The sequence below is a fragment of the Oncorhynchus clarkii genome, chromosome 10 (assembly GCF_045791955.1).
Source record: "Oncorhynchus clarkii lewisi isolate Uvic-CL-2024 chromosome 10, UVic_Ocla_1.0, whole genome shotgun sequence".
Taxonomy (NCBI): domain Eukaryota; kingdom Metazoa; phylum Chordata; class Actinopteri; order Salmoniformes; family Salmonidae; genus Oncorhynchus; species Oncorhynchus clarkii.
Window position 1 is genome coordinate 25,964,289 of NC_092156.1, and position 23,285 is coordinate 25,987,573.

General features: G+C 43.8%; 1 protein-coding gene across 8 annotated transcripts in view; it reads right to left on the reverse strand.

The window, feature by feature from the left end:
- LOC139418183 (transcriptional regulator Erg-like) overlaps nt 1-23,285 on the reverse strand; it is a 75,315-nt gene that overhangs the window by 8,015 nt on the left and 44,015 nt on the right. For 4 of the 8 annotated variants that reach the window (XM_071167441.1, XM_071167443.1, XM_071167439.1 and 1 more), the window contains exons 3-4: nt 7,518-7,735; nt 3,316-3,470 (exon numbers count right to left, since the gene is read on the reverse strand). In XM_071167441.1, the coding sequence (XP_071023542.1) occupies nt 3,316-3,470; nt 7,518-7,735 (373 nt within the window). Of the gene's footprint in view, nt 1-3,315; nt 3,471-7,517; nt 7,736-13,882; nt 14,043-23,285 lie in introns of those variants that run through there. The other 4 variants (XM_071167447.1, XM_071167444.1, XM_071167445.1 and 1 more) reach the window with 2 other exon arrangements.

A 23,285-nucleotide genomic window follows, 5' to 3' on the forward strand; every position in this document is an offset into this window, starting at 1 on the left:
GTGCATTGCGCATCATATAGGAACAGATCTGTATGTATTTGAAGTTGAAATGCCCTCCCCAAGTCCCTATACCAAAATATCAGGAATGTGTTTCCTATACGTAGAGCAGAGAAGCCAGTTTAATATTGACCTCCCATTACATTCCGTGGAGCAGTGTGTGGCTATTGTCCTCTAAATTAACAGCAAAAACAGGATGTTCTTAACATGTCGCGTCATTGTCCTTGTCAGCTTCAGTTGGAGAGGAAGTTGCACTATGCCAGAAAAACTGTGTTGCACAACCTCTAGATAGAGAGTACAGTGCCCCGGGCAGTCAATGGACAGGTTTGTCTTTGGGAAAATGACTCTAAACTACGTTTCTCTATGGTTATTTTCCATTGGATACATTACTGTGGGGCGGCATGAAGCCTAGTGGTTAGAGCGTTGGGCCAGTAACCGAAAGGTTTCTGGATCAAATCCCAAAGCTGACAAGGAAAAAATCTGTTGTTCTGCCACTGAACAAGGCAGTTAACCCACTGTTCCCCGGTTCGCCGTCATTGTAAATAAGAATTTGTTCTTAACTGACTTGCCTAGTTAAATAAAGGTTACACTGTGACAAAGGCTAACATAGTATCTAGTGTGACCTTTGGTTTGAGCTTCATGTACACTATGGGTCAAATGTTAAAGAATATTCAAGGGTTTTTCTTTATTTTTACTATTTTCTATTTTCATCAAAACTATGAAATAACACATATGGAATCATGTAGTGAACAGAAAAGTGTTAAACAAATCAAAATATATTTTAGATTTGAGATTCTTCAAATAGCCACCCTTTGCCTTGATGACAGCCTTCCACACTCTTGCATTCTCTCAACCAGCTTCATGAGGTAGTCACCTGGAATGCATTTCAATTAACAGGTGTGCCCTCTTAAAAGTTAATTTGTGGAATTGATTTACTTCTTAATGCGTTTGAGCCAATCAGTAGTGGTGTGACAAGGTAGGGGGGGTATACAGAGGATAGCCCTATTTGGTAAAAGACCAAGTCCATATTATGGCAAGAACAGCTAAAATAAGCAAAGATAAAAGACAGTCCATCATTACTTTAAGACATGAAGATCAGTCAAACGGAAGATTTCAAGAACTTTGAAAGTTTCTACAAGTGCAGTCGCAAAAACCATCAAGAGCTATGATGAAACTGTCTCTAATGAGGACCGCCACAGGAATGGAAGACTCAGAGTTACCTGTGCTGGAGAGGATAAGTTCATTAGAGTTACCAGCTTCAGAAATTGCAGCCCAAATAAATGCTTCACAGAGTTCAAGTAACAGACACATCTCAACATCAACTGTTCAGAGGAGACTGTGTGAATCAGGCCTTCATGGTCGAATTGCTGCAAAGAAACAACTACTTAAGGATACCAATAAGAAGAAGAGACTTGGACATTAGACAGGTGGAAATGTGTCCTTTGGTCTGGAGTTCAAATTGGACATTTTTGGTTCCAACCGCTGTGTCTTTGTGAGACGTGGAGTAGGTGAACGGATGATCTCCGTATGTGTATTTCCCACCGTAAAGCATTGAGGAGGAGGTGTTATGGTGTGGGGGGGCTTTGCTGGTGACACTCTCTGAGATTTATTTAGAATTCAAGGCACACTTAACCAACATGGCTACCACAGCATTCTGCAGCGATACGCCATCCCATCTGGTTTGGGCTTAGTGGGACTATCATTTGTTTTTTTAACAGGACAACGACCCAACACACCTCCAGGCTGTGTAAGGGATATTTTACCAAGAAGGAGAGCGATGGAGTGCTGCATCAGATGACCTGACCTCCACAATCCCCCGACCTCAACCAAATTTAAATGGTTTGGGATGAATCGGACCGGAGAGTGAAGGAAAAGCAGCCAACATACGCTCAGCATATGTGGGAACTCCTTCAAGACTGTTAGAAAAGCATTCCAGGTGAAGTTGGTTAATAGAATGCCAAGAGTGTGCAAAGCTGTCATCAAGGAAAAGGGTGGCTATTTGAAGAATCTCAAATATAAAATATATGTTGATTTGTTTAACTCTTTTTTGGTTACTACATGATTCCATATCTGTTATTTCTTAGTTTTGATGTCTTCACTATTATTCTACAATGTAGAAAATAGTAAAAATAAAGAAAAATCATTGAATGAGTAGGTGTTCTAAAACTTTTGACTGGTAGTGTAGTTCACAAAAAGTGTAGTCATTAAAACCCCTATGCACGGCCTCTTGGGATACGCAGTGGTTAAGGGCGCTATACTTCAGCTGCACCACCAGAGACTCTGGGTTCGCGCCCAGGCTCTGTCGTAACCGGCTGTGACCAGGAAGTCCGTGGGGCGACGCATAATTGGTCGTCCGGGTTAGGGAGGGTTTGGCCGGTAGGGAATCCTTGTCCTTGCATGACTTTCAACCTTCGTCTCTCCCGAGCCCGTACGGGAGTTGTAGCGATGAGACAAGATAGTAGCTACTAAACAATTGGATACCATGAAATTGGGGAGAAAAAGGGGTAAAATTCACACAAAAAAAGAAAGAAAACCTATGCACATAGGCAGGATTTTATTTATTTTTGATGCATCAAGAAGTGACTATCTAATGCAGATCTATGACTTTATATCAAAGAAAAATATGAAATATTTACTGAAATATTTATGAAGTTAGCACCTAATTTCAAAGGTGCTTTATTTTGGCTATTCTGATACCTCTTTTTACCCAAAAGACACAGCACAGCCTCATGGATGTTCCAGTCAGGATTCAATGCTGTATTCTAGGTGTGTGTCTTTGAATGGGGAACTGATAAGAATACCTTTCTCCCATTTGGCAGGGACTCACATCCCCCCTCTACCCTGCTCCTTACTCCACCCAGTTGGACCGACACCATAGGAAACCGTCTAGACAAGGAAAAGCACACTCTGCAACAAAACGCTGGGGCTTCTGTGCTGCAGATAACAGGAAGTCTCTCCTTGTGACAGATGAATGTATGTGAGAGACATGAGGTCCCCTAATCGAAAGCAGTGAGTGACTCACATGACTGATTGGGACTGGTATTGAAGGCTCCTTTAACCGCAGAGGACCACGCCCTGCTTCTCATTCTAATGCAGGTCCTCTTTAGCTATGTTTACATGTGTACATAGGACACATAAGCTCGTGAGCTAGTTCACATCAGACGAGATATCCATTTTTATTATCATCTCAACTGAAGACAGGTGAGTCGACCCAAGGTAATTGAGAAGATCTAACTAAGAGCTTCAGCTGTCTAAAGAAAAGTGTTCTGGTGTTCAAATCGGTGTGGTGTCATTTGATGTGTTAAGGTGCTCTGTTACCTGCGGGAACAATGACGCGGCGCTCATTGGTGGTCATGTTGGGGGGAGCGATGTGCTTGTCCTCCAGGTAACTGCTGTAAGTGACAGGGGTGCTGCCCTCTCCTCCACTGGACAGCTTCCCGTTCTTCCCCACGCTGCATTCGTCAGGAGAGTTTCTGTCAGGACAAAACACAGAGGGGAGGAGTTGGGTCAGTCACAGGGAGGCGCAGTCATCCACATATGGGCGGAGTCAACCACACCTGCAATGCTCATCAAGACTATTGGTTTACCTAACTGGTAACACTACACTGGAACATCTGTTATCTGTTTATAAACCATTAGTAATTTGTTTGTATACCGTTAGTAAAATGTTGGTTGATGATTATCTATCTGAATCTATGTATTATCCCATGCATTCATGTTGACCCAAAAATCTCCCCATAACATTGCTAGTGTGTGCCTTGATGCTCAAACAGAGGAGACCGTGTAATTGTGATGTCAACTCTCCTCCCGCCACAGATTGCGAAACAAAGTATTCTCAGATTTTTCGTATCTACCATTCCAATCCATTATTCTTTCAAATATCCCAGCTATGGCTGCAACCTGTGCCCCACAGCTCTGCTGAAGCCACATTAAAAGACGAATCTCCACTAAAATAAAGTGGAGGGAGGGAGGCGTGCCAGGGGCCCTGGGCCCCATAAGTGACCCCATTCCAAATGACTCTTCTGCCATTATCATAGCTTCTGATTCCCCTGGGGCGCGGCCACCAGATGGGATGGATTACCCATGGAATGTCATATAAATTCATATCAACCTGTTGTGGCCAAGATATGAACCATTTTGGAACCATTTCTTGGAATCTAAGTCATGTGTCAACCAACTGTTGGCCTCTCCTGACCCAGCCTTGATGGAGAATATGTCCTTGCCACGGGTACAGCCCCCAGATGCATGTGATTTGGGAATAGCTGTTTCAAAGTAAAAACACATACAAGTGATTTATTCTCAGATCTGCTGGAGGAGGAATTTTTTAATCCAGTCGTATTTCAATAATCTTAGTCCCAAAGATTACAGTAACTATTTTGTGGCACTTTCATAAAGAGACATTTTATACTTCTTCTATGAATTAATTGCCTATACTGCTGTTAGTCTCAGACTGTCCATTGACAAAATGTTGATGGCCAATTTATTTTTCCTACAGGATTATTCTTATAACCGGAATGATCCAGTTTCCAGATTGTAATGTTAACATGAGACTTTGAACTGAAATGACCACATTGCTGCAAAGTGGACCACCTTAAATACCTTGTTTTTCACTTGGCAGAAGTTCTGCCTCCCAAAGGGGGTCTCACCTGTGTCCATAAATGTTAGCAACTTGACTGCAGAAACTAGAGACCCCATTCAATGGGGTTCAGAAGGTCAACATAAAAAATCAGGTGAAAGCTTCACTACAAATATTTCCCGTGGAAGACAATAGCCGCTTTCAGCCAAACAGCATAACCTGAGTGATTGCCTTCCTCTTCCCAGAAGATGGAACTCTCATCATTAGGGAATCCATCATTAAGCCATAAAGATATGGTATCTGGATCTACGAGTTGAGCAAGGTGTGAGTTGAGCAAAGTCCCTCGGAATTTGTCTGATTGAAAAACATTCTGGCAGTTTGAGTTTGACAAAAAAAATTGAAAAGAACGTCTGATACTAAGCCAAAATAAAACATTAAATATGAAAAGGAAATTGGGGGGAATCAATGGTCTTATTTACTATCGCGACCCTGTTTTAAGGATCAAAACAAGCCTAGACCAATTCGTTTTATAGAACATTTGCTCATGCACAAATCATACTTTACATGCATTCCCAAAATGTAATGCACAATGCCCATACTTCTACAGTTTTTATCATATTTCATTTCAATCAATACAGAGAGAGCGAGAGAGAGAGAGAAATAAGCAACAGAATTCATCTTTGCTAATTCAAAATGCATGCTTTTTTCTTGCGTCCCAGTTTCAGAAGAAAAACCAAGTATCTTTTGCAACTGGAGAGGGAGACAACGAGATTTCCTTTATGTAAACAATTTAAGCATGATTGAGGTTAACAGTTTGGGCAGAAGATCATACTACTGCACCCTTCCAAAATGTTATTGTGAAAGTATCTGATGTTCATTTGACTATGGAGAGCAGCCATGTCACCACATGTGCTGTTCGAAAAATATCACAAGAACTGGGGATGTTATCTATTATTGTGAAATGAATTGAGATTGTATTCAAAGGGCGGCGACTGTGGTAAATTTGAGCTAATTAGCCAAAACAAATTAACTATGTTGGGTTAGAATGTCTGATTGAAGATTAACGCAATGGGATCGATGGAAAACTAGTATATCTGTGTGTCTACTGTGGAAGTCTCAGTGTCTGTGTGTAGACATGCATTTGTATGTGATGCAGCGAAGTGTGCTGCAGTTCAGCCCTGATTAGTGTGTGTGTGTGTGTGTGTGTGTGTGTGTGTGTGTGTGTGTGTGTGTGTGTGTGTGTGTGTGTGTGTGTGTGTGTGTGTGTGTGTGTGTGTGTCCGAGCCCATTGGACACAAGTTCACTTACTCTATTGTCTCCCACCCAGTATGAGTCACCATCAGAGGCTTACGGAGGCCAAGCAACTGTAAACTGCTCTCCACTGGGCCCAGACACATGCTAAAACACATTCAACCCTCTATCACTGTAGAGAGAAAGAAAGAGACAGATACAGAGAGGCAAAGACTAGAGACAGATATCAAGATAAGAATGAGCGAGAGAGAGAGAGACATAGCGAGGTAGACAGAAAGAACAAACAATCCAAGGGAATCCTAGCGTAGAGGAGTGCAGGCGTCTCGTCGACCTTGTCTTGAAGCTAACTTGTTCATTGTTCTCCAGGTTTGGGTCAGCTAATTAATCTGCCAAGAGGTTGGGCTCCCGGGCCCACTTCACTTCCCATAAACCCTGCTGCTGCTCACTGAGGGTACTGGGTGGGGGGGGGGGGGGATGGAGAGGGGCATGGGTGGGGAGGTCCACAAACCCATTAAATCCAGATAATGAGGGTAGCCTCAGGACCCCTGCTAGCCCCCATGTCAACATTCCCCGTAATAATTTCCATCGCTGAGGCTATCTGTCACCCAGCTGTACCCTTACGCAACCTCCCTTTTCTAAAGCTTCAGCCATAAAACCCCCATTGCCATGCCATGTAACACAATCTTTAAGATTATCAACTCTGGAAACTAGGACCAAACTCCTGGGATGTTGGAGTGCTTTGGAACACTCCGGGTTGAGCTTTGGGTCCCCAGATGCTAGCATACACATGGTGTGCGCACACACAGACACACACACACACACACACACCTGTCTTCCCCCCTCCAAACACACACATACATTTATGTGGCAGTACAGTAGGCCTCCCTCTAGTAGCCTAGTGAATGGAGGGGAGGATGGTGGTGTGTGCAGGAGCAGCAGTGCTGTCTGTGTTGATCTCCGTTGTAAATCTTCCTCTGCTCCCTGACTCGTCACTAATTGGAACAATCTTTCCCATGTCTCACAGCCAGATAAATAAGGCCCTCTGCCGGGGTGTCTGTGGGGAGGCCTGCTCCAAAGATGGAGATGGCTGTGTGGTGATTGGAGGGTGGCTAGATGGATGGAGGGGGGGTTCTTGCGCGTGTGAGATGTGTTAGAAATATGAATGCAGTGGCGGTCCTTCTATATTTTTTTGTGGTACAGCTGTTTTGAGTTTGGGTTTCCAACAGCAGCAACTCTGTCTTGGATTGGGTCTCAGGCAGCTTTGCCAGTTTTTTTTCACCCACTGAAAACCTCAGTCAAGTTCCTCGTCTGTTTGGCAAGTAGCTTGGCTGCTGGCTGTTACTGTGTAAGCCAGGCAAGACTCTTTACTATTGATGGGCGTAAACAGCAGACGTCCCTTTAACTGACTCTATACCACCGCATTGAATTTTCTGACCCCGTAATTCAAAATATTTACATTACGACGTTCGATTTCAGGCCACATCGACCCACTTGTTTAAAGTACATTAACAGAAATGCAGACAATAGACAGGAAATCAGGTCCACAGGCAGCCTGGCTGCAGCCCAGTGCACAGTGGACCCCAGGGTGTAAAGCACTGTGTCACTTCGCCCCTTCTAATGCTAGCACTCTCCAGAGCTCACACGATATGGGCCAGACATATGTAAAAGTGAAGCTAAAAGTGGACTGCTGTACCTGTTGCCGTTGACCTGTCCACTGCTGCACTCCATCTTGATGGTGACGCGGGTGGGCGGCTGGGACAGCCAGTCCTGCTGGTGCACCCTGGGGCTCATCTTGGCCGTCTGGCCGTACTCGCTGGCCGCCGCCGCCGCCATCTCAGCCTTGGCGTGGTGGGGCGTTCCGTAGGTGCACTCGAACAGCGACTGGTCCTCACTCACCACCGACAACGCTTCCTGTACGCAGAAAGAAAGCGCAAAGACATATCCCTCTTAGATTTCTATTACAATCAAAGCTCCATTCACTTGGTTTACAATCAACTGGTTCAGATTCATTAAGTGTGGATTTTGGCATGAACCGAGTATGATTGATTTGTGATCCTAGGGGCTCTGCTCAAATTGCAGGTAATTTGGGACCGGTCTGTGATTTAAACCCTAAGCTCTATGCACATATGTGGTGGATATAACATTAGATTGCAGTCTGATGAATACCTCCTTGTGAGCTCATTGTTTTGTGGGTAAAATGGCAGACAGAATGACCCCTGGAAAACTCACCTGAAAACCAGGCCCCCTCATTATAGAGGGATTACCATGGCCAGTAAAAGTGCTCCAGTTTCATTCACTTCTACCTGGGTTGAATTAGAGCACAGAAGTATACGCTATGATTAAACCAGCTGGGTGTCTACCAGGCTCTATATGATCGACAACATGGGCAAAGAGTACCAATATTAACCAACCTGACCCTCTAAACTACCACATGCTAACCCTCTTGATCATTAACGTTTCACAGGCATTTTGTCCAACTTTTTGTCTTCCTCACAGGACAATTGCTACATCCTGGCATCACAGGTCTGAGGTAAGTTCACCCGGTGCCATCTAGATGGGATAGGCCTCCTAAAGAGTCTGGGTTACTTCCTGTAATTTTTTGGGATGTTTTCCCCTTTTTTTTCCTTAGTTTTCCCCTCTATTTATACAGGTTATTCATATTTAAATTAAATATATTTTACATGAGAAATCTGTTAGGTTCCACTGCTAGCCACTGTCGACCAAAGCCTGCTTTAGGGGGTTTACACTTTTGATTTCTAATTAAATACTCTGTGCCAATGGCATAAAAAAGTTCAAAATCAACAAACATTTTATTAAGTATCTCCCTATCCCAAGACCCCCAATTTAGCTGTAGAAAGACCTGAGAGTTTTTTTTTTTAATTTCCAGGTATTCTTTAGGTTATTGGGTTAGGTCAAGGCATTCTAAGCATATTCAGCCATTCTTGGGGAAATGTAATTTGAGACTCTACTTCAACTTTCATTCCAACATCCATTTGTTGTAATGTCAGGAGACCACAGTGCAGACCACACTCATGATTATCTCATCACTGGGTACACTCCCTGTAACCACAAGGCCTCAGTCAGGTCCCCATGTGTCCTTCATCCAAGAAAGATGGAATCATATGCAATACAAAACGCTTTTAGGATTTGTACATTTAAAGATTAAAAGCATGTTCTAGCCAAGGAGTTAATTAAATCTTGATTAATCTAGTGTTTATCCTTCATTTATTTCAAAGCCATTCCTGTCTCCTCCCATCAACCTCAAATTAATGGGATCCAACAGTAAAAATCCATTCAACACCAATGACTAACACAAACACATATTTTCCCACAAATGCCATGACATGGCAACCTGTCTCTAATTTTCCCAGTATTGTTCATAAAATCTCTTAGCCAAATCCTGTATTGCTACATATACCTCAGAGGGCTTCCATCTGAGTCTAACACCAACCCTTCTCTTCTCTTTTTCCTCTGAGCTCGTCAGCCCTCCTCAACCTGCCCTCCTCTCTCTCTCTCGTGGAAGGAGTGCCCCTCCAACATCTCGGTGTAAGTGACCCACCCTGATCTCAAATCACTTAGGAGGAAAAGGAAGCTGTGTCGGAAAGCAGATTAATCTAGTGGGGACTGGTCCTCCCTGATATGTCAGCTGCAAACCACATTACAGAGCAGGCTCGGCTCATTGACCGTCATCTGAGAGCGGGTCCAGGGGTTAGAGATAGAGGAGAGCAGAGCATAATATACACGAGGTGACCCCAGCCAGCATGAATAAGGGGCACACACACACAGCTTTTGTTCACCCAATGCAAACAAAACAAAACCACATCCATTCACAGCTAATGTTCAGCCACACAGCTCCATACTTCCTGAGCTTTGATCCTATGGAAAAGACCATAAAGCCAGGAACTGACCAAAAAACAACCAAAAGATAGGCCACAAAGAGATCCATCATCAATCACAGCTGGGATTTCTGATAGATGTGTAGCCATCGAGTGCCATTTTAATGCAGTCTGTTTACATTGTGTCTGGGAACAATTTACAGATTTAGGATTTAGATGTGATCACCCTGTTGCAGGAGAACTTGCCTGAAATGTAGAAAATGCTAAACTTGTACTGTATTTGAGGTTTAAAAAGGCTTCAGAAGTTTGTCATTTCCACTATGAAAATTCAGAGTTGATTTACCCTTCTGAAAAATGTATCAACCCCTACAAAAATGTCCACTAATTATAATCCACATAATAATTCAATTTCAATCAATTTAAGATCCTACAACTGTAAACACTGGAAACCAGTTATAAAATATTTGGCCATCCTGAAGCCAACAGAAATATGTGACAAAATAACATGACACTAAATACTAGATTTGGCGATCACAACATAGAGAAGATTCAGATATTCCATAAACACCAAGACAAAATGAAGCAAACATAATTCGCCTTTAGATTTAAACTAAACTAGCTTAGATCACAACAACACAAGAGTCTGGCCAGGTCTCCATCTTGCCCCAACTCAGTACAGTACATTCCTCTAAGGTCCATTATTCCTCTTCTACGGAAAGTGAGCGATAGTTTCACAACCTTAGTGTCATGGTCAAAGAAAATGGGAAGAATGAGGCTGTGCTGAGCCCAGTTTTCCTACCGAACAGTGTCCACCATAGAATAAGTCATATAATGTACACATTCAGGGAGGTCCTCTATGGGAGCGTGTAGTGGAGTTCCAGGGGCTGCAGCATGGCCGTCTGGGTAGGGAAATGAACTGCTGACCAGAGGGCAGCTGGTTCAAATCAGAACTTGAGCCCCTCTGAGGCAGTATAGTAAATTACCCTCCATAAATATTGTGCTTTATAAGTGGAAATTGGTATAGTAAACTTAATTTCACCTCATATAATGTTGTGTATATCACATTTAACAACAGTCAAAATCATGTTAGCCTGAGCTGGTTTACAGTACTTTATGGTGGACATTTTGTCCTAAAACAATTCTTCCTAAACATGCTCCAGTGTCTCCAGGGTCATTCTGACCTTATAAAGTGACATAGAGAGCCATATTCACAGTGTATGAGTAGCTCTAGTCCTGTACTCCCTCTCAATGGAGCCATTGGACCCATTCATGGAGAATGTCCCAGGCAGCCTTCCCAATGAGACATGGTGTGGTGTGGCTGAAGACAGGAAGCTCCCCTTCTCCCAGCATTTCCTGTGTTTAAAGTTCCTTTTAGGGGGAGGGATATCGGGAGGTGGGGAGCGCATAACAGGAAGTGCTCATCGTTGGCATTTTGATTGTGGCTGAGATTTGGAACACTAATGGAGTTGATGGCCGGATGAAGAGAGTGGGAGGGAGTTCGCAATTTCTACACAGCAGGCCATTGGGCAGTTCACCGCAGGTTGGCGTTTATTTTAGTCTTGTCCTGGAGGCAGAACTGAGCAATTTCCCCTTAGATAGGCCAGCTGCAACATTGGCAATTGTAATAATTCGCTTTTTGGTCTAAAGAGTTAGGGTTAAGGTTAGGTTTGAAATCAGATGTCATGGCTTTGTGGCTATGAGAGCTAGTGACCACTTTGCAGGGCTGCCTCCAGAACAAGATGCAGTAACATCAGTAGTGCAGGTTATGGCCTTCAATCGGGGGCAGCCATTCTGGATGTTGTTTTAGCAGCTCCCTCCCTGATTCCACCAATTAAGACCACCTTAATTTTCATTTGGTCAGACAGACAATATTGGGGTGTCCTACTATGAATTGACAGAGACAAACCTTCCCAGTCCAAAACACAAGATCTGTTATTTTTCAAACAGGAAGAACACCTGTGTTACGTTTCCACGAAAGCCGTTTTGTTAGCATTGAAAAGCAGTCTGATTTGTACATGACTGCTGGAAAACATGTTTTGTTTCGCAATAGGATACCACATAGAGAATGTTTTTGCCTAGTAGAGATCCTATGATGAATAACTTCCAGGGCCTTGATTTGGCAGTAACACGTGTTATGGAGAAAGAGACGGAGCTTATGTGTGAAACTATAGTACAGGATGAAACTTGGAACGTAAAAAGCCTGGAGAGTTTCAATTTGAAAAATGATGGGTATTTTTATTTCCATAGGTCAGTGACAAAGGTTGGCCAGAGCCTCAGACCTCACAAAGACACAGAGGTTGGTTGGCCACAACTTCCTGGATCCCCCTCTGGTATGTGTATTACACACACATATACACACTATCTGCATTGTTTGCCTCAGTTCTGTCCATAGGCGGGCATGATAAACTGTTTTGTTTGTGTCCTGATATCCTACACTCTTCATTGTGTAATTAATTGTACATTGTATTACGTGTATTTCTATTTTTTTAACATATTTAGGATTAAAGAAGTGGCTATGGACCAGCAAAGTTAACAGGTTGGTCTACCAAGAACATTTATGATTGGTAAGGGATGAGAACTGTTCTCTGATTTTTTTCTCACTTATGTTCTGTGAACATTGCTTTCTAGGTGTGTACTATATACTAGAAGACGCAACTCACTGACCCCAGGTGAACTGTCTAAGATGATAGACTGTCCACTGGTGCCATAACGTGTCTTCAAGCTGAGAATAGTGTGACTAGTGTGACACTATCAAAACAACATGACACAGCTTTTCAGTTGGTTGCGTTATGCTCATTTCAGCAAAGCTATTCCCCAATCGTCTTGTGCTATTGTGACAGAGACTATCTATGTCAGTTGTTCAGAATACTGTTATAGTCATCCATAATAATCTCAATCAGTTGCAATGAAGTTCACCACCACCAAAGCTGTTCCACAAAAAGCCAGCCAGTGCATCGAGAAGGCGTTTATAAACAGTAGTCACTCTCCTCTCTGCCTGGGACTTCAACTCAACCACGGTCCCAGTGCCACAATATCACGGGTCACAAAGGAGCAAGCTCCCTCGCCAAACATTTGGGTTCTACTTCCAAACTGTACCTGTTTGCATTGAATACCAGCAAGACAGCTGATTATGTAATTATGGCTTCCCTGCTTTTGTTTTATTGCTCACACTGTGATTTGGCTGTAAACATCTTGTGCTGCCACTGGCAGACACAGAGGGTGGACATATTAGACGCCATGTTGAATTAGGTTTGCAGGTGACTGACTCCCTAGCAGGACTCTAAATGAAAACATGTAATGCGTAGCACTGGAGCTCCCAACTTTAAAGTTAGGAGCACAACATAAAATGTAGGAGCACCAGAAAAAATATTTTTGTTATATTGATTGAGATATAGCCTATGAGTTCCAGCTACTTATGAAGCATGTTGTGCCCTAGATTATTTGATTATTATAAAAAGCAAAAAATGCTTTTGTCCTCTGTCCATTGTCTAATTGGTGTTGTTACAGTAACTACACAAGGGTAATTACTTGATAGACTAACACTAGGATAGCCATGTCAAAGTATTAACTATTTACTACTACTAGTTACCATTCATTTTGATTATGATGTTAACATAGGCATTAATGCAACAATAACAGTAGCATGATAAAATGTCTTCAGAGAATTTAAACCTCCCATTATTTCAGTTCCTTCAGCACAGGATTGCATTTTTCATTTCAAAGTATAATTTTCGCAGATGGTTCTTTGACAAGACAAATACCTATGATTCAACCCCCCCCCCCCCCCCCCAAAAAAAGACCAATACATAAGAATTTCAATTTATTTTTCTTATTCTCATTCTATTATGTTTCAAAAACATAATAGACGTTAAAATTGGTGCCTCGCCATAATGGATCAAATGTTCAAGAAATGTAAATTCCTGTTTGTTTCATTTGTTTGTAAGACAAGCCAGGTCAAATCAATTCAGCGTCCGAAAGTACGAAATCTCAGATTTTGTCATTAACCCTAAGATTTTTGAAACCGTACAACCCATCCGCATAGGAAAAAGGAAATTTGCAAGGAAATCTTGTCGCACCTCTATGGCAGAAGGGTGTTACCCTTTGCCTGCTTGGTCAGTGTTTCTTTAAAGTGCCACGAAAACTAAAACAATGCCCAAGCACTACAGAAAATAACCAATAAAAAGCCAAAACTTTGGCGAAAAAAATATAAAAATGTACTTACCTTAATGGTGCTGGCCATATTTGTTCAGGACCTCTCAGTCCTGGTAAAACACACTGGTATAAATTCTAATATAATTTTTTTCTGGACAGCAAGCTAGTTGAGGTTCCACTAAGCGGTGTTTGGAGCGGATGAGATTGTGCTAACGTTGGGAAGTGAAGTCAGCCAATAGCAGGAAGAGGTTTCTATTGGTTCTGGCCACCGCAACTCGAAGAAACAGGATATTTGGGAGAGAGGAGATAAGAAGGGCTAAAAACAATGTTGTTATTCTTGATGATGTGTGTTAGTAGTTTTTATTTTTAAGTAAGGAGGGGTAAGGTTGTAGAGGGGAGACTAACTAAAGGCTGATCTAAGAGTAGGTTCTCTACTGAGGCAGGCAGATGTGAAGTGTGTGTGTGTTTATTTTTTTTTATTTTACCTTTATTTAGCCAGGCAAGTCAGTTAAGAACAAATTCTTATTTTCAATGACGGCCTGGGAACAGTGGGTTAACTGCCTGTTCAGGGGCAGAACGACAGATTTGTACCTTGTCAGCTCGGGGGTTTGAACTCGCAACCTTCCGGTTACTAGTCCAACGCTCTAACCACTAGGCTACCCTGTGTCACACACATAAACCGGTGACAGGATGCAAATGTCTGATCATACGATCCATACTTGATACGCTTGCCTGCCATGTGCCTCTATAGATGGCTACAGTGAGTACAGCACCAACCTCTCTTGCACAGAGCACTCAACACTGTTAAGATAATTTCATCACTTTAGAAAAAGAGGCATTTCAACATTACTACACTTAAACCATTTTTTAAATCAGGTTTAAGTATATTCCAGTAGAAATTAACCTTTATAAACTCACTTAAATAACAGGTTACATGTATGCGTCAATTTAGTAGGCTACCTGCATAATAAACAGAAAAACTGAATGTCCACACAATGAATGAATATTAATTGAATGGAGAATGAGATGTGAGCAGCCCGGCCCTCCTTTCTTCAGGGGGGTCTGGTTGGGTCTGGATACTAGAGGTGAGAAAGCAGCAAACCTGAGCAGGCCTGATAAGGAGGTGAAGTCAAGGAGAAAGTCAAAGAGAAAGTAAGAGAGGAAATCAGAGCGCAGCCTGACATCCTGCTGCCGACCTCTGTCAAAACACACCCGTGACTGACCACCCCTGGTCCTGTACGTTGATTACACACACACATACAAAAAACACACACACAAACAGGCAGGGGCAGACCCACTGCACTGTGACCTCTGACTTGTGACCACTCTCAGGTGTACAGTTGAAGCACAGTTCAGAACAGAAAGCCCTCGAGGTAGTACTCCATTCAACTGACCATTGTGAGGCTCAGGGCCATAGCCAGGATCAAAAATTCAGTGTCCTTATATGTAGCTAAAGCCGTGAGGTTCACAGTGTTTGTAAACCGATCGTGGCGCGTGGCATCATATCATTTACACAGAGGAATTATTTTCCAAGATGGCGTAGCAGTAGGACGTGTGTGTTTGTCTTTGTCTTATCCCGTGTAAATAGCCGGTCTTTTTCGTATATATCTTCATCTCACTTTCTATCTACAAACTAAATATACTTTCCTGCAACCCGCCTCACCCAATGTGGTACGGATCAGCCTCACCCAGAGCATATCAGACTGCTTCTCTCTACCACATCATGGGATTCCTGCCGCCCTGGATCATTACACCGGATTATCACAGCTAGCTAGCTGCAAACGAGTGGCTACTGTTAGCTAACGCCTCTGTCCCGAAGCAAGCACCAGCTAGCCTTAATTTATTTATTTTTATTTCACCTTTACTTAACCAGGTAGGCAAATCGAGAACAAGTTCTCATTTACAATTGCGACCTGGCCAAGATAACGCAAAGCAGTTTGACACATACAACAACACAGAGTTACACATGGAGTAAAACAAACAGTCAATAATACAGTAGAAAAATAAGTCTATATACAATGTGAGCATGTGAGGTGAGATAAGGGAGGTAAAGGCAAAAAAGGCCATGGTGGCGAAGTAAATACAATATAGCAAGTAAAACACTGGAATGGTAGATTTGCAGTGGAAGAATGTGCAAAGTAGAGAGACATAATGGGGTGCAAAGGAGCTAAATACATAAATACAGTAGGGGGAGAGGTAGTTGTTTGGGCTAAATTATAGATGGGCTATGTACAGGTGCAGTAATCTGTGAGCTGCTCTGTCAGCTGGTGCTTAAAGCTAGTGAGGGAGATGTGTTTCCAGTTTCAGAGATTTTTGTAGTTCGTTCCAGTCATTGGCAGCAGAGAATTTGAAGGAGAGGCGGCCAAAGGAAGAATTGGTGTTGGGGGTGACCAGAGAGATATACCTGCTGGAGTGCGTGCTACAGGTGGGTGCTGCTATGGTGACCAGCAAGCTGAGATAAGGGGGGACTTGTAGATGACCTGGAGCCAGTGGGTTTGGCGACGAGTATGAAGTGAGGGCCAGCCAACGAGAGCGTACAGGTCGCAGTGGTGGGTAGTATATAGGGCTTTGGTGACAAAACAGATGGCACTGTGATAAACTGCATCCAATTTATTGAGTAGGGTATTGGAGGCTATTTTGTAAATGACATTGCTGAAGTCGAGGATCGGTAGGATGGTCAGTTTTATAGCATGAGTGAAGGATGCTTTGTTGTGAAATAGGAAGCCAATAGGCTGGACGGAACCAAAGCAAAGAAAGTACATCTCAAAGCCCTTTCTCCTACCTTACCTGCCTACCCACTATTTACCTAATTTAGCACCACCTGGTGCCCTTACCAAAATACAGGGGGTGGTCCGCCCAGGTCTTACCTAGTGTGCCTAGACAGTGAATATACTACAGGTATATCTATATTTCCGCGGGCCTCTTGCCTAAGCACTCCTTAGTTACCTTCCCCTTCCCCCCTGGGAACAAATGAAACAGAATTTTCACAATCAAAAACAGTCCTTTTGTCATAGACATATCTTAGTAGGACTGGCTACAAAATACTGGCAACAAATTATACCACTGCGCAACAACGAAAACAGGACATACTAATCATCTCCCTCTGAGAACAACCAACACATTATATAACCCACAGCCATCAGCCTCCTCTCTCAGAAATCATCTCTCTATAGCACAATCAAACTCTCTCCTGAGCAACAGAACACTTGCTTATATAGCTTCAGAAGGAATTGATAATTGGAGACAGCTGCGTCCTGACGAGGGGGCGGGGTCAGCTCTCCAATCAATGGGGGCCAACCAATCAGCTGCTTGGGGAGAATTCAGGAAGCCTAGGGAACGTAACATCAGGAGAGGCAATCATTTGAGAAACCAAGGCTATCGAGTCTGCCGATGAGGATGTGGTGATTGACAGAGTCGAAAGCCTTGGCCAGGTCAATGAATACGGATGCACAGTATTGTTTTTTTATCGATGGCGGTTAAGATATTGTTTAGGACCTTGAGCATGGCTGAGGTGCACAAATGACCAGCTCTGAAAACCAGATTGCATAGCGGAGAAGGTATGGTGGGATTCGAAATGGTCGGTAATCTGTTTGTTGACTTGGCTTTCGAAGACCTTAGAAAGGCAGGGTAGGATAGATATAGGTCTGTAGCATATAGGTCTGTAGCAGTTTGGGTCAAGAGTGACCGCAGCTGCTTTCCAATCTTTGGGAATCTCAGACGACACGAGAGAGAGGTTGAACAGGCTAATAGGGGTTGCAACAATTTCGGCAGATCATTTTAGAAAGAAAGGGTCCAGATTGTCTAGCCCGGCGGATTTGTAGGGGTCCAGATTTTGCAACTCTTTCAGAACATCAGCTGACTGGATTTGGGAGAAGGAGAAATGGGGAAGGCTTGGGCGAGTTGCTGTGGGGGGTGCAGTGCTGTTGACCGGGGTAGGGGTAGCCAGGTGGAAAGCATGGCCAGCCGTAGAAAAATGCTTATTTAAATTCTCAATTACAGTGGATTTATTGGTGGTGACAGTATTTCCTATCCTCAGTGCAGTGGGCAGCTGGGAGGAGGTGTTTTTATTCTCCATGGACTTTACAGTGTCCCAGAACCTTTTTGAGTTTGTGTTGCAGGGAGCAAATTTCTGCTTGAAAAAGCTAGCCTTGGCTTTTCTAAATGCCTGTGTATATTGGTTTCTAGCTTCCCTGAAAAGTTGCATATCATGGGGGCTGTTCGATGCTAATGCAGAACGCCATAGGATGTTTTTGTGTTGGTTAAGGGCAGTCAGGTCTGGAGAGAACCAAGGGCTATATCTATTGCTGGTTCTTAATTTCTTGAATGGGGCATGCTTATTTAAGATGGTGAGGAAGACTTTTTTTTTTAAATAACCAGGCATCCTCTACTGACGGGATGAGATCAATATCCTTCCAGGATACCCCAGCCAGGCCTTGAGCTAGCCTCGAGCTAGGCCCATATACCAGCTAATTCTTGGGCTACAATACCTTCTTTTCCAATTGGCCTGGACCCTTTATTGTCGACACGGAACCCCGCAGATCCATCACGACTGGACTGCCGACGTGATCGCCCGATGTGGTCGTAACAGGCTATTCTGTTACGATGTTGCCGAAAAACCATCTACTATCCCCGGCCCGCTAGCTTTTCTGAGCGCTGTGTCTCCTGCTTGCATAGTGTAGTAGTGACTACTGAACGGCACCCTGACTCACCTATTGCTGCTCTTTTGACCCTATGATCACTCGGCTACACAGCTGATGCCCCCTGGACTGTTTCAATAACACGGTACCTTATTTTGTTTACCTATCGGCCCCAGCCTCGAACTCAGGTCCTGTAAGTACCTAACTGACCCGCTCTGCCCATTCATCGCCATTTACCCATTGTTGTCTTAGCTCTCCTGATCAACACCTGTTATTGCTTTATGTCTCTCTCTAATGTCAATATGTCTAGTCTACTGCTGTCTTGGCTAGTTCTTATTGTTTTATTTCACTGTAGAGCCCTCAGTCCCGCTCAAAATGCCTTAGATGGCTCTTTTGTCCAAACCCACACACATGCGGAGACCTCACCTGGCTTAACTGGTGCCTCTAGAGACGAAATCTCTCTCATCATCACTCAACGCCTAGGTTTACCTCCACTCTACTCACATCCTACCATACCATTGTCTGTACATTATGCCCTGAATCTATTCTACAACGCCCAGAAATCTGCTCCTTTTATTCTGTCCCCAACGCACTAGACGACCAGTCCTTATCCTACTCCTCCTCTGTTCCTCTTGTGATGTAGAGGTTAACCCAGGCCCTGTAGCCCCCAGTTCCACTCCTATTCCCCAGGCGCTATCATTTGTTGACTTCTGTAACCGTAAAAGCCTTGGTTTAATGCATGTTAACATCAGAAGCCTCCTCCCTAAGTTTGTTCTATTCACTGCTTTAGCACACTCCGCCAACCCTGATGTCCTTGCCATGTCTGAATCCTGGCTTAGGAAGGCCACCTGTAGAGAGAGCCTGCAGAGTTCTGTCATGCTATTCAGGTCTGTGCCCAAATAGTTTGAGCTTCTACTTTTAAAAATCCACCTTTCCAGAAATCAGTCTCTCACTGTTGCAGCTTGTTATAGTTATAGACCCTCAGCACCCCAGCTGTGCACTGGACACCATATGTGAATTAATTGCCCCCATTTATCTTCAGAGTTTGTACTGTTAGGTGACCTAAACTGGGATATGCTTATCACCCCAGCAGTCCTACAATCTAAGCTAGAAGCCCTCAATCTCACCCAAATTATCAAGGAACCTACCAGGTACAACCCTAAATCCATAAACACGGGCACCCTCATAGATATCATCCTGACCAACCTGCCCTCTAAATACAACTCTGCTGTCTTCAACTAGGATCTCAGCGATCACTGCCTCATTGCCTGAGTCCGTAATGGGTCCCCGGTCAAATGACCACCCCTCATCACTGTCAAACGCTCCCTAAAAGAAAAGCAGGCCTTTCTAATCGACCTGGCATCCTGGAAGGATATTGACCTCATTCTGTGAGTAGAGGATGCCTGGTTGTTCTTTAAAAGTGCTTTCCTCACCATCTTAAATAAGCATGCCCCATTCTAAAATGTGAATTAAGAACAGATATAGCCCTTGGTTCACTCCAGACTTGACTGCCCTTGACCAGCACAAAGACATCCTGTGGCGTACTGCATTAGCAGTGAATAGCTCCCGGGATATGCAACTTTTCAGGGAAGTCAGGAACCAACATACACAGGCAGTTACAAAAGCAAAGGCTAGCTTTTTCAAACAAATTAGCATCCTGTAGCACAAACTCCAAAAAGTTATGGGACACTGTAAAGTCCATGGAGAATAAGAGCACCTCCTCCCAGATGCCCACTGCACTGAGGCTAGGAAACACTATCACCACCGATTAATCTACAATAATCGAGAATTTCAATAAGCATTTTCCTACGGCTGGCCATGCGTTCCACCTGGCTACGGTCTTCCACCCGCCCGCTCGTCTAGCATTACTCTGGACAGTCCTGACTTAGAATATGTGGACAACTACAAATACCTAGGTGTCTGGTTAGACTGTAAACTCTCCCTCCAACATCTCCAATCCAAAATTACATCTAGAATTGGCTTCCTATTTCGCAACAAAGCATCCTTCACTCACGCTGCCAAACATACCCTCGTAAAACTGACTATCCTACCGATCCTTGACTTCAGAGATGTAATTTACAAAATAGCCTCCAACACTCTACTCAGCAAATTGGATGTAGTCTATCACAGTTCCATCCGTTTTGTCACCAAAGTCCCATATACTACCCACCACTGCAACCTGTATGCTCTCGTTGGCTGGCCCTTGCTTCATATTCGTTGCCAAACCCACTGGCTCCAGGTGACCTATAAGGCAGGGCTTTACCTAGCAAAGACTTATCTCAGCTCACTGGCCACCATAGCAGCACCCACCTGTAGAACATGCTCCAGCAGGTATATTTCACTGGTCATCCCCAAAGCCAACTCCTCCTTTGGCTGCCTTTCCTTCCAGTTCTCGCTGCCAATGACTGGAACAAATTGCAAAAATCACTGTAGCTGGAGTCTTATATCTCCCTCACTAACTTTAAGCATCAGCTGTCAGAGCAGCTTACACAGCCCATCTGTAAATAGCCCATCCAACTACCTCATCCCCATGTTGTTGTTCTTTTCTCCTTTGCACCCCAGTATCTCTACTTGCATATTCATCTTCTGCACATCTACCACTCCAGTATTTAATTGATAAATTGTAATTATTTCGCTACTATGGCCTATTTATTGCCTCACCTCCTAATCTTACTACATTTGCACACACTGTATATAGATTTTTCTATTGTGTTATTGACTGTACGTTTGTTAATCCCATGTGTAACTCTGTGTTGTTTGTGTCATACTGCTTTGCTTTATCTTGGCCAGGTTGCAGTTGTAGTATTTTGTACCAAAACCAACAAACATATGATAGCACTTTTAACTTGTGTTACAAGTATTATTGGTGGGTGTGCATTTTTGGAAATGTCTTTTTTACGGTCTATGGGTGTACATTTTGTAAGACTGAAATGTTGCAATTATTTTGCGTATTGTCTTTCAACAGATGATCACAAGATGTACCCAAATAGCATTAAGAAAAACAGGAGGATGTTGTGTTGCTCAAATTGTGCTGGTTTTCACAAGTTTCTGCTGTTTGTTGTTGCATCACCAAATGAAGAAATACTATGAAGTGTGTGAGAATATCCAACAGCCAAATTAGGCCTACATCTATAGTCTTTCATTTTATTTCAGTTTTCAGTCTCTTTCTCTCTCTTTCTCCCTCCTCCCCCATCCATATCTCCTGTTGTCTGACTGGTTTTATGGCCTCCTGCAGGAAGTCTGTAGGATGTGACCCCTGTTCTCCTCTCACACTAAATCTAGGCCACCCAACAATGCTGACACACACACACATGTACACACGCACACACACACACCTCAACAATCCCAACCCTCCACCTCACCAAATCCCACCCATCCTACCTCTAGTACCCATCACCCAATACCACCATACCCCCTCACTCCCCTCTTCCATATACATCTCCACCTTATCTCCCTCACCCCATCTCCAGCCTACTCTCCATCCACCCCATTTTCGGCATACCCCCAGTCACCTCCCTGCTCTTGTACCCTCCACCCCATCACCAGCAGTCATGACCTGCTAACTCCACAGGGGGCTGGGAAGCCATGCTTCTCCCTCTCATAAGAATGTCCTGTACTATATGCTCACAGACACAAACACCTTTCTCTGGGACCATCTATAAATACAGCAGCCTCCGACGGTGCTGGGATTCACCCCCTCTAGCCCTGCTCCCCACAACACATCCTCTACTTCAGAAGATTTGGAGGAGGAAGCTTCAGTATAGACTTGTGTGCGTAAAGAGACAGATTGATGGTCTTGGAAAAATGCTTGATGTCACAATTGAATGTCTTGTTGTATGGGGGTTAGTGTGGTGGCAGCTGAACAATAGAGGAAGAGTGTGAGGTGCTTGGTCACATGCTGGGTATTTGTGGATTATGGAGCACTTGGGCACAGGGCTAATACATAATCCCCTATTAACGGCTCCATCTACAGGCAGCTTGGCGAAACAGCACCCAGTACACAGGCAGCGTTCCTAAGATGTGTCTCAATCACAGGAGGTTGGTGGCACCTTAATTGGGGAGGACGGGCTCATGGTAATGACTGGAGCAGAATCAGTGGAATAGTATCAAGCACATGGTTTCTATGTGTTGCTCTGTTTCAGCCATTATTATCAGCCGTCCTCCCCTCAGCAGCCTTCACTAGTCTCAATGGTATGCGTCTCTGAAAAGTCGTCCATGTAAGTAGGTGAGGTAAAAGTGTAGCCTGAGAGAATCATATTTACATTTCAGGCCGTGTTAAGGCTCTAACGATCTACCTTCCTCTCTTTCTCCCTCTATCAATGAATGATTCCCACTCTGAATCAAACTACATAACTTATTCTCTGTTTACCTCCTACTGGAGCTTAATAGGGCTTCTCCTTTGAACCTCATCTGATGTAAACTACTGTAAACAGTGGAAGGTTGCTCTCTAACGTTCAACCTAATGGCCAGGTATGTGTGCCTCTTTTGGCACAGGGATCATAAACTCCATTAACAGTTGGCTGGCTCCTAGAGCGCCACCATCACTGTCTGGGAGCGAAGGGTTGAACAGATCTCAGTCTGTGTGCTGGTAGTCTGCCTGGTGGTCTAGCTGTAATAGCCCTGTGGGGAGGCAGGTTGGTCACGAGAGCGAGAGCAGGAAACCAGCATCCCTCCACCCTCCGACGTACACTACATGCCGGCGGCCACCGGCTTTTATGGAGATACCTACAGCATGGGTAGTAGTACACCTATTGTGATGCTTTATAAGCGTGTTTATGACCTGTCGTTAACATTAGTAAGGCTCCTAAGTGGCGTAACAAATTGTGCATAAACAAT